At 45.6% G+C, this 16,927-nt stretch overlaps 1 protein-coding gene across 5 annotated transcripts in view; it reads left to right on the top strand.

Annotated features, from left to right (window-relative positions):
* Nucleotides 1–16,927, top strand: part of LOC130678838 (steryl-sulfatase-like) — a 469,951-nt gene that overhangs the window by 163,873 nt on the left and 289,151 nt on the right. Inside the window, exon 10 of one of the 5 annotated variants that reach the window (XM_057496240.1) lies at nucleotides 2,433–2,456. The exons of the other annotated variants lie outside the window; for them this stretch is intronic. Within the exon in view, the coding sequence (XP_057352223.1) occupies nucleotides 2,433–2,440 (8 nt within the window). The 3' untranslated portion in view covers nucleotides 2,441–2,456. Of the gene's footprint in view, nucleotides 1–2,432; nucleotides 2,457–16,927 lie in introns of those variants that run through there. 5 annotated transcript variants of the gene reach the window in all.

Here is a 16,927-nt window from a genome sequence, read left to right as displayed (position 1 = left end):
AATAAATGTGTGTCAAATAGTTAAACTGAGTAACCTAATTTTAATGCAATGATTGGGCTCTTTTTCATACTAATGAGCCTGGTTAATTTTTCCTCTTATAAAATGTGCTCTTTACATGACGACGTGTTCTTCGTATTCCAAGTTCTCAAATATCTCAGAAGTAGGTAAGATTCAGGATACCTCTGCAAACAAGAACAGAGCTGGTCCGTTTAACCATGTCCTCCAAGGGGCTCGGGGCACAGAGGAATCAAATCCTTCAAACTAAGGAACTGCACATAGCTGTTCCATGTAGTAATTATTCCACAGATGCTAGACAAATTAGTCTGAAATGAACAAAAGTGTTAGGTGAGAATGGTATGACCTTGCCATTCAGCACACATGTGAACCCAGCCGTAGATCACAGATAGGCAGGCCCTGGATGTTTTAAGAGCTCACTGAACTTGAAAGAGTTATTTATAGGCATGGCTGCATTACTGTATCATTAGAGCTGTCAGTCATCTGGGTTAGCACGAGCATCCTTTGATTCTCTGGCTCGGGATGCATGTGCAGAGTGAATCACAGAGCAACCAGTAGCAGGTAAAGGATAGCTTGTGGCAATAGCCAAAGACTCCAGGGGCCAAGAGCTAAACTTTGCACGTCAAAGAATCGTACCCTACATTTCAGGTGTGTGGGTGGCTGTCATGATTTGCCTCGTGGCCTCATCATACAGAGAAAGCTCCCATGTCTGCCCATGGTACTGGGGGAAGGAAAAAAAATACATGAAGCTTGGCTTGGAGTGTAACAGAGTCTCTTGTGGCTTTGTATTTTGGGTAAATTCCAAGAATTCAAACTCCCAACCAGGATGGAATTGTCCTCTACTGTCGACAAACCTGCCTCCCATCCATGTCTCAAAATGGTATGTAGGTTGAGGGCGGGCTTTTGTGACTTCTTGGCCAGGAGGAGAGTGAGGCATGTTTTCTCTTCTCTCCCCTTGCTTCCTGCCCTGTAGGAACACCTGCCATGGGCATGGCTTAGGGTGCACTGTCTGATGAGAGAAGTGCTTCCAGTTGACCCCCTTGGGCTGTTCATGGGCCCCCTCCACGTGGCTGGCTCTTTTGTCCCCTGCATTGTGGCTGTTATTTCTGGTTGCTCCTGGTTTGGGACATCGCAGTCTGCAGCCCTCCTGTTTGGAGGGACTTCTGTGTCAGCCTGTGGGATCCTCTCTCCTTCTCCGCACGGTTTTAAGCTCAGAGGGCCCCGCGCACCCATACCTCAGTTCTCTGACTTCCTCTTCTTTCCTTCCTCCTTCGGACACCAAAAACCTATTTTACCTTTGTGTGTGGTGACGACGACCTTTACATTTTAAAATGCCAGGCACATAACTTCCCATTTTGCCTTTGGTTTATCAAGAGAAGCTTTTTGAACTTAGAAAGTCTTTTCCTTTGTAGCCAATGCCTGGCCTGAAAAACCACAGTTTCTCTAAAGATCAGAACACATCCACTTTGCAGCCCCAAATTCACCAATGAATCTTTTGTTCTAGGGACATGTGCCTCCTTTTCTAGTCATTGATGCATTTGGTCCGCTCGTTGCAGATGGCTGGGTCTCAGTGAAAAATATTTTTAATATTTCTAATAGACTGTTAGCTTTATAGATGAATATATGTGCATGTTGTATCCAATCACTGATCGTCTCCCGGTAGTTATTGAAATGATTCAGTTTTGCATATTTATGGTTAGGAGAAGTAGCGATTTTCAACTCCCAGCTTGTGGCGGGCTCACATCCTCACCTCGAGTCTGGGCCCCCTGCATGCCCTTCCCTCTGCAGGCTGTGGTATTAGTGTCCAGGTTCATCCACCTTGAGGAGGAATGGGGTGCCCCTCTCTGTCCTCATGGCTTCAGAAGGAAGCTATAGAAGGAAGGGCCGCCCCTATTCCCAGGTGTCTATTCCCTGATCTGGGCCCCCGGGGTCAGCCCCCTGCCTAAACCCTGGGCATCTTTTTACAGTCCAGGTCCTTAGGTCCAGAGGTGGACACGCACATTTGGGCCCCCCACCCCCATCTTTTCATTTTTGAGCATAGACTTTAACGGGACTGACCTTAATAGTCGTGCTTCTCAAGGTCAGGGGAAAATCGTGTTGATTCATACGACACTGGTTGATTAAGTAAGGAGTTTCTGACTTTGTGAGCTATGTCTGCTTCACAAGTGGAGAACTAACAAAGGGGAAAATGGCAGGAACACATCAAAGGTACACTGGACCAAGTGGCCCGTGATTGGAAAACTTCACATGTGTAGAAGAATCCACCCATCACCTGTCTGTACGTACCATGCCAGTTTTGAACAAAATGCCATTTCTGCTCGTAGAATGGCAGGCTTTTGTACTGTTCAAAGGGAAAAATAACATATGTGTCCTAGTAAAACCTGGGTGTTAAGAGTTCAAAAGGTGTCTTCCAACAGGTGGGTGAAGACAAGGACTCAAAGAGAACACCGGCGAAGAGAGAGACGGATGAAGGGAGCGGCGGAATTAGGGAAATATCCGAAAGATATTTTTGTATCAACAGAAAATAAATGGATTCCACTACTATATACCCAATGTAAGATTTTCCCTTAACACAATACACAGACACAAAATCATTGGTTAGCCTTGAAGAACATTTTCCAGTTTCACTTGATTAGTTTGCACACCTGGAGGGGGCTGAGGTCACAGCCGTCTTGGTGCTCTTTGTTGCAAAGTCCTCTCATTGCTGAATTTGGGTCTCTCTGTATCCCGAGGCTCTCCGGGGTGTCCAGAGGTACCTTGCTTTTCAACACGCTCTCTGGGAATGTTAAACATGGCCCGGAAAAAGTCCCCTTGATGGGCTTCCCCAGTCCATCTGCTGCGGCAGCCACTGTGATAAAGGTGGGACGAGGCGTGTGGGGGGCATTCACTGCTGCCCTCCGTGTGTGTCCACCTCCATCCTCAGTCCTGACCGTCTGGGACGTTGGTGCTGAAGCACAGGCGTTCTAGTTGAGAATGTGACGTGAACCCCCTTCTCAGATGCTCAGCAGTGTAAACATGCCCGGGGTCCACAGGTGCTCCACGTTCCCCTAGCCTTTTGACATCCTTACCTGGCGGAGTGAGGATCCTGTACCAGCAGAAATGCCACACGCTGGCTCTGTGATGGAGCTCCGCGCTGCATGCGGGATGGCACGGCGTCCCTGCGTCGGCTCCCTGGATGCTCTGCAGGCCCGTCTTGTCCTCGTGCCCCATGCTCAGGCTTTACTCCAAAGAGAAACCCCGAGTCCATTCCTAGATCTCAGCACAGGCTTCTTGCCTTTGCTCAGATTTTTGTGCCAAGACCCTTGTGTTTTATGGGCTCTCGTCCACCCTGCGGCGGGCTGTCCACACTTGGCTCGACTGTGCGGCAGGTGAGTGGTCTCCGACGATCTCCTCGGCAGATTCCCCACCTTCCTCTGCACTCCTGCATGCCCCTCAGGGCCTCCCCCACCATGCATGGCTCAGAGCCCTGGCATTTCCCCCCCACCTCTCCTGACGTGCAAGGTCTCCGGGCTGTTAGCTTGAATGCACCAGGTGTGAAATTAAACTTTTATTCACTCTTGTCTCATATGGGGGAGGGCTAATTAATGCCTTTCTGTCACTATTCTCAACTCACTTCCAGACTTGCAAACAGGGTCGTGCCTAGAGTCCATTCTGCTGCTGCCTGAGAGCAATGGTATACCTTCCTTCATTCAACAAATGCTTTCCAAGCATTTTGGTCTGTGTGCCAGGGGGCGGATGACAAAGCAGCCCCTGTGCTGAGATGGGGCAGGGCAGGGACGATGCAGGCTTGCCGTCAGAGACGGGCTTCCTTGAAAGGAAGCAGGGACTTGCTGCAACCAAGGGACATGGATGGCATCATGCAGCCTTCCGCAGGGGACTGCACCCTCTGCAGGTCTTCAAGGAGGCCTGGGAGTCAGCCGGGTAAAGCCTGTGGGGAGGCAGGGCTGTGGGCAAAGGGTGGAGGCAGGGACATGTCCCCAGGGATCTGTGCATAAAATGAAGTCAGGGAGGGCTTCTCGGGGGCAGGGACATTGCAAGGAGTTGGTTTCGCACTTGGAAAAAGGCGTGTGGCAGGAAATTGGTATTTCCATTTCCTAGAGGTCACATAGAATCTACCCACTTCAAAATCTGCGAGGTTCGAATCAGGGCTGCCCTGCCCATTATGGGATATTTCCAGAACGTGAGGACCCAGGGAGAAGACAGCCACCTGTGAACCAGAAAACAGCCCCTCACCTGCCACCAGATCCACCAGGGCCCTGATCTTAGACTTCCAGGCCCCAGAACTGTGAAAAATATATGTGCGCCATTTATACACCACCCAGATTGTGTGGCATTTTGTTACAGCACCCCGAGCGAATTAACGCACATTCACCAAGTAGCTTTCTTCTTGGATTCGTTTTTCTCAACATGATGCTTGGGAAGGGAGAGAATAAGCCAGTGGCCATCCACCCTGCTGGTCTGCGTGAGTTATGTTTCTCGCCCAAAGTGCCCAGTGGTGCTCTGGTGTGCACTACGGTCACTAGGACGACACCCGCCTTGGCTTGGGGACGCATCACCCATGTGCTAGGGGATGGAATTCCAGCCTGCGCACGCACCCACAAGAACCGAATGGTCCCTGATGCTTGCTATAGCCTCAGAAGGCCCTCTGACCCCTCCAGCCCCATCTCCCAAGACCAACTCCATTCCAGGGGAGCCTCATACTCGGGCCCACTCACTATGTCCCAAGTGCCATTCCTTGGAAAGCAAAGGGTCTGAAGACATCCAATTCATCTGGGAAATGCTGATCCTTATAAATAGATTTTTTTTTTTTTTTTTTTTTACTGTGGGACATCTTGGACTTTTTTATTTCTGAAAACACATGAAAATCCCAGAAGGACCTATATTATGAATCTTTTCTGGAAGGTAGTCCAGCGAAGAACGTGTTTCCGTATTTCTTGCTAATTTCTTTTTCCTGCCGTCGTCCCCTCTCGTTTGTGTCCTATTCTGTTCCTCCTGTTCTCAAAACAGTGCCAACACGGTAACCCTATCCGGGTCTTCTCTGACCCCTACTCCAGAAAAACGTCCATCTCTCTGTGCAGACCCCAGGCACGTGGTATTCACGCCATTTGTCCAGATCTCTGTCTCTTTTCACTACTGATATGTTCTTACTTTCTGGGTTCAGGAAAGAGACATTATTCTAATTCAGCCTCTCACCCTGCCTTCCCTCACCTCACTGGAAGCCCGCATCTGGCTCACACTGAGTGTTTGTTAAAGTCAGACTCAGAATAGACTAGCTCTGGGTCCACACGTGTTAGATGTCGCAGCTGCAGCGGCCCTGGGGACCAAAAGCGGGAGGTGGTGTGGTGAAAGTCAGCACCGAGGCAGGGGCACAGGGGGTGGTGGTCTGGCTTGCTGCCCTTCAGGGACCACTTGGGGCTTCCAGGCTAGACTCGGCGAGCCCGATTCTCGTGACCTTCTCTATCCCACCCGTCCTGGGCGGTGAAGCCCCTGGTGACCAGGAACCTGTGATTACGCAGCCTGTACCTCCGTGACAACCATTCAGCCTTCACTGCTCTTTCTTGGCAAGGGTGACTTCAGTCACCTTCCACTGACCATCTGTCTTCTTCCCCTAAGGCCCTGCCTGCGGACCTCAGCCCTCATTACAGCTCCAGGTCCACTGACCTCTTAGACGAGCAGGAACAGTCAGGATGGACAAAATAAATTAAAATTGTCCTGCCAACTTTAGAGCCACTTTAGCATCACTGCAAAGGCTGCCCTGGCTGGGCTACCCTGTGTTGATGTTCGTGGTTATTTAATTCTTGTTCTCATACTGGAAATTGCAGACCCTAATTTTTTTGTATGGTATAACCTAGCAAGGATTCAGACCCTTTCCTAGGAAGAGCCCTAGGCTCTTACATATAAAATAAGGTCCAAAAGGGAAATTTGGGTTGCCTAGATTTTTCTCGAGTTGTGCCGCTGAGATAGGGAGTAGCCAGGGTCTCCGCTGAGGGTGTCCTTCTCTCTGTGATAGCAAGTCAGAGATGAAAAGGTCGGTCTCTTCTGCAGCAAAGAATTTTGTCTTACAGGGGCCCCTCTGTCCCCCTTTTCCTGCTTTCCCTAAAATCCCCTTCAATTTTGGATAATCCCAAACCCATCCATCACTTTTTAAGGAAAATTCATTACAATTAAGAGATTTGGCTTCTTTCACTCTCTTTTTAAGTCCTGCCCATAGAAATCTACATTTTCTAGCTTCTACTGAGAGACTAGCCTGGTAAAGAAAAGAGTGGAATAGGAAAGTGCATTTTGATTGTGTTAGACCCTTTCAGGCACTGACTTGTTTATTTCCATGTTGGGAATCAGAAGCCCTTCTGAAATGATGTAAGAGGGCATTATATTGGGAAAATTCCTGGACTTATTAATGTGAGGATGTTGGCTAAATTCTAGGGAGAGAAAAATTACTTTTTTCTGAGTAGGGGTTCTGTCTTCTGCTAATAGAAAATCAGGTAATAAGAAAAGGGGGAAGGGAAAAGAATGAAATAACTGTTGGAGGAATAGATCAAGAAGTTCACTTTTCTGTATTTTATATTTCTCATATATAATTTATTTGCACTGAGTCCCTCTATTACCTTGAGAATGCAAAGAGCCGATGAAATCTACTAGAAATACGTATTAAACATCTATGTTCTAGTCAATGTAAGGTTAATTTTCTCAGTTTAAAATAGGCTTTTTTGTTATTGTTGTTGTTATCCAGGCCCTCTAATGGGATTCAGGAACAAATCCACACCCTTTCCACACACAGTAAACACGCTGCAAGACAGTGCTTGATTTGTTCGCTCACATATTCCCAAAGGTTTTCGACAAGCAATTGAGAAAGAACCACAATTCTCAGTGGAACTTCAACTGAGTAACAGCTGGACAAATTCAATAAATACAGGGCCAATGGGAAAAAAAGTTGTGTTATGATGGAGAAGTACTACTCACACAGACCCATTTCATCCACAGTTTTTGCTAAGGAGGTATCTTGGCATTACTGTGCCATTATTCCCAAGGATTGCAAAATGCGTGGATTCTCCACACTGTGTGCCACCATGTAGGTTATGCATGGGGGGTAAAGCAAAGAGGCATTGCTCCAGAAAATTCTTCCTCTGGCACAAGTCTTATGAAAATAACAACTCTGATGGCTAACATTCCTTGAACACTTGTTACAAGTAGGTGGTGAGACATTTACACAGACTCTATAATCTTTTCCCAATGGTAGGAGCTATTGTTTTCTGTATTTTCCAGATTAGGATATTCATAGAACTAATTTATTTCAAATGATAAAGTCTTCCAGAAAGATGGACCCAAATGCAATGAATGCACTCCCTCATTCACTGGAGTTCTTGGAGAAAAATATAACTTGCAAGTGGGTAACCAGAAAGGATTAGTGGAAGAGAGGAAATATTGATCAACACCGACATTCATGACAGGGGAAGAGAATGCATTTCAAAGTGGATGAAAAAATGGCTGGAAACTCACCAAGGAAGGCCTGGAGGCTCACGCTCAGGCCATGGTGAGAATTTGCTCTGTTTATCCCAGTACGGGTGATGAACCCTCAAAGCCCATGTCAGGGAATCTTTGAGCCATCCCGTTAGAATGAGTGTGGTAGGAGCAGTAATGACCCTTCCCTCCCCTGTGAGTATATGTCACCTTGCATGGCACAGAGGACTTTGCACACGTGATTACGTTCACACCTGGACTTAGGCAGATTGTCCCAGATCATCTGGGAGGGCCCCAAGTCATTCCTTGTAAGAGAGAAGCAGGAGGTGCAGTTTCAGAGAAGGAAATAGGACCGCGGGAGCAGAGGTCAGAGTGGTGTGACCCCAAGTCTCGAAAAGCTGGAAATGGCAAGGAAACACATTCTTACTGAACCTCCTGGGAGAAATGCCAGCCAGTCTGCCAGCAGCCTGATTTTATCCCTTTAATACCTGTCTCAGAACTCACAACCTCCAGAATAGTAAAAAAAATACATCTGTGTGAAAGCACTCAATGTGTGATCATTTGTGGTAGCAGCCATGAGAAATGAATACAGTGAGCTAACCGCTTACACACACATGCTTCTCTTCTACACCACGAAACCACGTTGGTAGGTCCACGCTGTGCCCTGATGCACAAGGGCCGCAGCAGGGCTGTGTCTAAGGTACTGCACAGCAGCACGACCCTTTGAATGGAATCCACATTTGATAGTTCATGTCCTGTTGCTATGGCGCCTGGATAAAATGGCTCAAAGGCTTTCTTTTCCCCCCCTAAGGGCAAAATTATAAGCTCAAATATTCCAAGAAAGATGAGCCACTTCTCATCTTTATTTCGGGAATACAAACATACAGTTATTTTTTCCAGAAGTGTGTATGTCAGAAAATCATTTCGGTGAACGTCCTTCGCATTATTTGGAAGGAAACACCATCTAAAAATGCACAAGTCTTCACATTGATTCTGTTGACCTTTGGCTTGCTAACCTTTTCTTTGCTATTTTCTCAGAGAAACTCATGAATTGTTCCCACAGAAATATAAAAGGCGTTAGCGAATTGGACAGCATCTATTTTCTTATCTTTCTTCAGTGTCTGTGATGAAAAATGACTCTTGGAGATCATCAATAATTGTGACATTTTCTAAGTTGGATAAAAATCTACCATCAAACATATAGCCTTCAAGGATTCACCAGAATATGTGAATTGCATGCTACATTTTTTTTTGTTTGTTTTCTTTTGTTTTTTGAATGACATACACACAGGTAGATTCTCTGGCTGACTGTGGAAAACATCACAGATTCTTTAGATTTCTATGAAACAAAGAAGTCCAGCTGTGCTCAGAATCTACTGTAGAGTCATCTTGATTTTTTTCCCCTTAACATCAATGCTTTGTGAATCAACACATACCCAGAGATGTTTTTGAGTTGTTTCTTGATTTGAAAGTAGGATTTTTGATAGAACAGCAGCCATAGGCACAGAGCAACTCAAGTTGAGAAATTCTTGATCATGGGGCATAAATCAAACCCCCAAATCCAGCCTTTGTTACCTTTCACTCGCTTGAAAACCCCACAGAACTGAGTGGAATTCTGACTAACACAGTTCCTGTTTCCAAGCCTACAGAGAAAGCTTGCCCGTGTTTCTGTGAGTATGAATGATCGCTAAATTTTCTGTTATTTCCCTTGTTAGCGATTGTCCCCCAAGACAGTTGGGGTGGGAGACAGAAACCTCCACTGGCGTCCACACAGTGAAACTAGTTCACCTGGTTTTCGTTTCTTCAAATGTTTTCTCAGTAAGATTTCGATTTGAAGAGTTAAAGACCCCAAACTTGAACTAAAAGAAGAACATTCCAGATCCTAGTACTAAAAACGCCATGTATTCTGTGACTGTGTAATGTCTTACTGCACGCAGGCTGCTGTAACAGAATGCCCCAGACTGAATGGCTTAGACACAACTGACCATTTATTTCTCACATTTCTGGAGGCTGGAAGTCCAAGTTCAAGGTGCCGGCAGATTCTGCATCTGGTGACGGCTCACTTCCCGGGTCACAGACACTGTCTTCTTACTGTGTCCTCACGTGGTGAGGGGACGAGGGAGCTCCTGGCCTCTCCTTAGGGGGACACTAATCCCAGCCCTGGGGGCTCCACGCTCATGACCCCATCATCTCCCAAAGCCCACCTCTTAATCCTATCCCCCTGGGGATTCGGATTCAACGCATGGATTTTAGGGCGACTCAAACATTCAGCGTATAGCAAACGATGACAAGAGAAAGACACAGTAGGACAAAAGAGAAGAATGTCAAGTGAATCTCAGGGATCCGACTTGAGAGCGTCGGTGTTGGGAAGATAGGTTCCTTCAGATCGTGCTGACCACCCACGCAGGCTCTAGACGGTTGATAGGTGTCAGGCAGGTGGCATGGGTCGGGGGAGGTGTTCATGTCGGGTAAGATCTCCGAGTGGGTGCCAGGAGCTTCTTGAGAAGGCGAGAGTCCATACAGTTAGTAAATCACAGTGGAACTTTGTGATCAGACAGGAAAACAGTAGAATATATACATATTTTTTAACCTGTATCCAGCCGGTGTTGAATATAGGATGCGCAGGGATTCTGTGTTTCATACCCTGTGCCTGTGTATGTGCTGTAATTGAGAATTTAAGAAGCAGTGTCTCCACGAGGGACAGGAAGCATGGGGAGCCGTGGGCTTGTATGTCAGGGATTCCTGTTTCATGGTAGAGCTGTGTTCGGCTGGCTGGGGAAGAAAGCCGGGAAGAGACCGCATTGATGGAGTGCTAGAGGCAGCAGCACACCCCCTCTGGGCAGGGCCGCTGGGGCACTGTAATAGGGTGCCTCACAGCTGTGCCAGGCCACTTGTGTGTCCCCTGCTAGAGAGAAAGCATCTACACCTACGTGCTTTCTCTCCTTCTGTCACCCTAGGAGCAGGGACACCCGCCTGGGAGCCATGTATGGTGGCTTTTCTCTCTCTCTCTCTCTCTCTAGTCCAGTCCCAAAGTCCAGAAGAGCTTAGGTATGTCTTCTCCAAACGGTGGTCTTGGTTCTCCTGGTGGTTTTGCATCGTGGTACTTACTGTGCATCGTGGAAAACCCCTGGTCTCCCAGAGATGCTGATGCCTGCTAGCTCTTGCAGGTGACATGCAGGCTCTGTGCTCAGACGTCCCCCATTTCCATCCTAGCTCTTCTCTTGACCGTCCTTGCAACCTACAAGGTCCCTAGACTTCACTAGGATTCATGTTCCCATCCCCAAAACGTGGCTGATGACAGAATACCTCCCTTATGCGTTGTAGGGAGGATTAAAATGAGATTCTTCACAAAGAGTGATTTGCACAGTGCCTGGTGTTGGCGAGCAGTGGGTGATCCACTGGTGCTCGCTGCTATGCTAATGGTGCATCCAAGAGCTGTGATGGGTGGCGGGGAGTGATCTTGTCATGCCTCACGGGCCACAGAACATGAGACTGCTCTGCCTTGCAGGGAGAGGGTCTCCTCACCATGCTGGGTCATCTGCTTCCTCCTCTGGAGATTCCCTACATCCTTCCCTTAGTCCTCCCTGTCTTGGGTGACTCTGTCCCTTGGGTGGCCATCTGCTCAGGCTCGGTGGAGTCTGTGTGTCTCTGGCTTCAGGATAGTTTGACCACCAGTGAGCCCGGGTGAGACATCACAGGAAGGGTGGAGGCTGAGGAGAGAGGCACCTTTTCCAATGGCTCCTGCAGACTAATGGGTCTGCCTCCAGGTGGGAGGATCTCTGCCTTCGCCAAGAGGTGTGCTGGCTACATGATGCTGCTCAGAGTTCTTGCACAGTGGGTGGTGTCCCTGCACACATTTCGAATAGACCATTAATTAAAACAACAAGAAGGACAGACTCCTTCCCCAGATACGCCTGCTTGGAGCATGCCCTTTATTTCTTGTTAGTCTACCCTTTCTCGAGTATGCCGTATAGTCAGACACATTTCAGAGATGATGCTTCCCCAGATCACTCACAGAATGTGAGTCCGTGAGTGCCAGCCCTTCTGGATAACACGTGCCACTCTAAAAGGCTTTGGAATATACAAGCAGAGGGAAATGTTAAGGTCTGGCCATAGAATCATTTTACTGAGCTGTATTGTAAGATTATGCATTTAAGTCCATGCTCTGTGGGTATGGGTTTTGCACTCAAACATTCTTAGCAGCCGCTAGCATTAAGCACATACACAAAAGAAGTACCACAGTGGGTATGATACCTCATGTATATACATAAATGTTTTGAACATACATCTGTTTTATTTGCACAGATTTCTCACACTCTTATTTCACCTGGTTTGTGATGGTAATTTGTTAGTCTGAACCTATTGCTATAGCAAATGCACTATTTCTGTATTTTTTAGATTTGCTATTTAGGTTCAGAAACCTCTGGAAAGTGGACTTCTGCAATGTTACACAAAAGAAATGGGGCAAGAGATGCTTTAATTTCTCCCAGCAACTATGGTGAATCCTAGTAAAGTATTTCACTGATTGTCAAAGACCCTTTCAACCCCCGTGTTTGTGTCCACATATAGGATTATCATAGCTTCTAGTCCTTCTGGTAAAGACAGAAATTCTCTTCCCATTTCACAATAACCCTCGATGCTCGATTTCAGTTTAGGTGCTAGAGAAAGGCCAATTATTGTAGGGTTTGGGGGCATGGGGATAAGAGAGTTGTTGCTTTCTGCATCTGAATGGAAACTCAATCCAGGGATCTCTGAGACACCTGAGGATTGTTCCTTTGGCCCAGAAAGAACCTGCTCAATGTGAACTTTGAAGGGAACTCAAACATTGATGTCCAGCTCTTTGATGCAGACTGTGTGTGGTGCAGTGGGTCTCAGACCTAGGGCAGCGGTTCCTCGAACTTGCCCCTACCTAAACCAGGACCTTCTTCTGACATATGTGTTTCCCAGAAGTCACAGACAATCACAATCTAGGGGAAGCTCTGGGGAAAACCTTCTTTGATGGCAGAAAATGAATTGACAGATGCAGGCAGGAATCAATAACAGTGGGCATACACTCTAACCTCTGAGCACAGTATCCAAAATTTTTTGTGTTGCCCAATATTTATTGACCAGCTCTACCCAGGGCGTAAGAAATGCTTTAGAGAGTCAATGCTTGATATTCTTCAGTTGTCTTTAAACCTAAGATGGAATATTAAGCTAAGGGATCGATTCCATATTTAAAATTCACCCTAACTTTTCTAGGAGATTTTTATCAGAAAGTGTTCAGTGCGGAGGACATGGGATATATAAAGTCAATATGGGCTACTTGGTTAACTGTGCATGTTGTATGTGGATAAATTCCACCTAAATCCACGGTATTAGTGGTTCTTTTCCCTTTCAACCCAGAGAGAAACTGTGAGCAATGTCGTGGTAATCCACACCCTTGAACACCAACTGTCCTTGGTTCTCCATGGAAGCCAAAGTTAGGGCTCTACCATTAATACTTAGAAGAAGGGGTAACTTGTACACGCTTTTTGTGTTGTCATTAACACAGCACAGAGATTTCTACTCTTGATGGAGCCATTGATCATCCCAGTGCGAGTTTTACCTGCTGAACTTGACAATACCTTCCTGCCTTTTACCATGACTAGTCCAGGGAGGGTTGATGGGGTGGGGGGGGGGGTGAGTCTGATTTCCAAGAAAAGAGGGATTGTGAAGAAGCAGTGGGAATGGATAAGTGCATTGATTTTTGCTGTGTAACAAATCGCCATTGCTCATTACACTCACCTATGACCTCACTAGGTCTGCGGGCCAGGAACCTGGGAGCGGCTTCGCTGGGTCCCCTGCTCAGGGTGTCTGAAGGCTGCCGAGTGTCAGCCGAGGTGCTTTCTCATCTGGAGGCTCGACTGGGAGGGAATCTGCTTCCAAGTTCTCTTGGTTTGTTGGGGGAAAACATTTGCTTGTGACAGTATCGTTCACAGCAACCTGCTCCTTCAAAGCCAGCGACTGCAAACATGGGGCAGAGGGCAGCTTGGCTGCTTCTGTACCCAGAGTTGTCCTAGGGTCTTCTTTTAAAAGGCTCATCTGAGGAGGTCAGGCCCACCCAAGATAATCTCCCTTTTGGTGAACTGAGTCGATGGGGGAGACTTTGGTTACATTTGGAAAAGCAGGCCCCTTTAGCCATGAAACACAACATGGGGTGCCACCCATCTCCTCTCCAGGGGAGACATTCTGGTTTCATAGCTGGTGGAGCGGGACAGCTCCTGGCCCCTAGAGGCCAGAGACTGCATGCCTAACGTCCTGCAGTTCACAGGACGCTCCCACAGAAATACGCAACTGGTGGAAAACATCAGTAGTGCCAGTGTCAACAGACATGGAAAAACCGTGCACCGCATTTTGACTTAATAAGCTGTTTCTCCAACATGGTGTTTAGGAAACAAATCAACCTGCCTCTTAACTATTCTGCAGCTGTTCTGTGGGCATCAACATGCACTGCGGTTGGCCGTAGCATTTCACCCAGTTCATTTTTATGATTCTTGCCTCTTCCTTCATGTCAGCTCTTGGTGTGTGATTTTTTTTCCTGTGAGTGTTTTGCTCTTACAAGGTTGCTTGTTGTTGTTGTTTTGCTGTGTGTTTCTATGCATTCTGCGATTGTGAGCTCCTTCAAAGGGGGGCTATGTAAAATAAATAGCAATAATGTTGATGTTTACAGCGCTTATGCCTAGCAATTTCAGGAGCATCATGAAAGAAGACAGAGAAGCAAGTGACAAAGGAGTTTGTTTAGCGTTTTGCATTTCTTGTCTATAAATATGCACAGACCAGCGTTCCTCTGTGGTGAAGTCTTCATAGGCTGTTTTTTTTTTCAGCATAAGTATGCATTTAGTGCTTAAATGTGTTTCACCCTTGGATACCTTCAATTTGTCTTCGTTTTACAGTTTATTCTGTTAATTAGAAAAGGTTATAAGATTAATAACTAGTCATTGCTAATGCATTCAATGGACCACACATTCAGCTTTGATGAGGGCTTCCCCGCTCCCAAAGGAACATAAATATCAGTTCATATGCATTGTATCAGGCGGTTGATGAAGTGCACTGCAAAAAGTACTCAAGACAACAATGGCCCTTTAATGGTTTTCAAAATCATCCAAACATTAAAAATGCAATTATATTCCCTGTGCATAATAAATTGACTACCTTGGGAGGGACGAGATGTTATCAGTTGAGATGATGTAAATCATGTGAACAGATTCTGGTTGAATATGTAATAATCACAATAGTATTCATAGGAGTAAGAACAAAACTTTATAGTTGTACAGGGTTTTACCATTGTCAAGGGATTTTCACAGCCCATTCATGACCTTTTTTTTCCAGAGCAGTTAAAAAATTGCTTTAAGATCACGTATTAGGTGGTAAACTGGAGCTAAATCTGTTTCTACTGACTTTGGGTTCATTCCTCTGTATACTTTTTAAGCCCACCAGTTCTATGGGAATGAACAATACAGAGTTTGGGCATAGCAATGAAATCAACTAGCAAAGAAAAAATAACCGTGTTGAGAGATTTCACAGAAGAATCCCGGATGAAATGGGGAGCGCCTCACCATTCAGCTGAGCTCTTGGAACTGTCTGCAAATAGTTGGGAGGGGCTGACTCTTCAGGAATTGTTGTCTAATAGCTTTGCCATAATTAAAAAGAAGGTGAGGGACCCTGTTCCTGACTTGTAGCTGACTGCCTTTGGCTGTGTGCTCACACATTGGAGAGGAAGACAGGAAGTGAGAGGCGGAGCGAGATCTCTGGTGTCTCATCTTAGAGGGACACTAATCCCGCCAGGTGGGCCCCACCCTCATGATCTGATGATGTCCCTCTACATCCTGAAGACCCCCATCTCCAAATACCATCACAGTGGGTATGAATTTTGGAAGGGTACATTTCTGCTATACAGTGGATAATTTCAGAAAATATCTAACAAGCACATTATGAATTAATGGTGCATTTTCAGGATTATTCTATGTTATGTTGGGGGGTCTGATTTGCCTTTTGGGGTATCATCCCCAATCATGCTATATTACATGTTTGCTCGTAACACGGTAACCTTTTACGTATTGGGTGATTATGCGTTTAAAACACACCATTCATTTACATTGAAAAGGCGCAACGTTTGGAAAGGTGGGAATGGGGCTGCCAGTAATTTTCCACTCATTACTATAATACAAAGAGCATTTTTATGGAGGAAATAGCACAGGGAGTTTGGAAATAGTATTTTAACATTCTCACATTTAAGAAGCAAAATTTCCACTTAATAGATAATAGTAGTACCCAAGGGAATGTTCCATTTTTCTGATTATTTCAGACTTTATATATCAGGGTATGATTTAGAAACCAGGAATTGCTGTATTTTTCCTTTGCATAACTGTTGACTACTTGGTTTAGTAAAACCAAAGGAAAAACATGATCTGTGTATTGTGGGAGGGAATTCAGCTGGGCTTAGTGGTACCGTCACCTTGAATGATTAGAAAATACTACCTAGCTTTCACTGAACACTGACTAAGGTAGATTTTAGTTGAAAAAAATCATGGAATTATATGATGCATAGGCCTCTGTCATGAAAACATGCCATGTAGTGGAGTGGTATCTACTATTTCTGGATTTGAGATAGAGATTTTTGGGTGGAGCCCTACATTCATGCCCAGTCATGTGACTTTGGGGAATGTCCGTAACTTCCGTCGTTGTTTACACAATAGTGATACTAACTACCCACCCACAGCCACACAGTGTTGGGAGAGTGTTATACGAAAAGCACAAAATAATAAACATCTTTAAGAAGTAAAAATGACACAAAGGAAAAATAAGCAGTAACCAATTATGAAGTATCAGTCAAGCAAATCTCAATGTTATAATGCATTTTCTCATTTAGAAGGAAAAATGACTACAAGTTATTCTGGCTGTTACATCTTCATGGAACATTTGGCATGATGTGGTGTGTCACACAATCAGCCTTGTGAGTTTATCACCACTGGATGCTATCTAAAGGGTTCACACAAATCGTGTGACTTGAAGACAATTTTGTTATTTTCTATAAAGGGAAAAGAAGTTTTCCCCCTTAATACACAAGTTTTGAAGAAGGACTTCATTGAAATTATGTTGTAATTCCAATCTGTGTATTACCCATAGTAATCTTGGAATATATGTTACCCGGGATAACGTAGCATATAGGTAATGTGACCTATATGTTGACTTAGGCAATTGGTAATGTGATCCTGAGTTAGATATATAAATCATTTTCTGAGGTCATAATATGTCTGGTTTCATTTGTAAGAGTATAATGCTCTTTTCGGGGAGGAAAAAGGACCTAGTAGGTTGCTAGATCTAGCAGGTGGCTGGACATACAGTGGATTTTGGCAGTGCACATTTTTAGAGTTGAAAACCTGAGTGGCTAAAAACAACACACATTTATTGTCTCACAGTTTCTGTGGGCCAG

Source organism: Manis pentadactyla, chromosome Y (genome assembly GCF_030020395.1).
Source record: "Manis pentadactyla isolate mManPen7 chromosome Y, mManPen7.hap1, whole genome shotgun sequence".
NCBI classification, from domain to species: Eukaryota; Metazoa; Chordata; class Mammalia; order Pholidota; family Manidae; genus Manis; species Manis pentadactyla.
The sequence above is the reverse complement of the archived record's forward strand: the minus strand, read 5'-3'. Positions and strand labels throughout refer to the sequence as shown.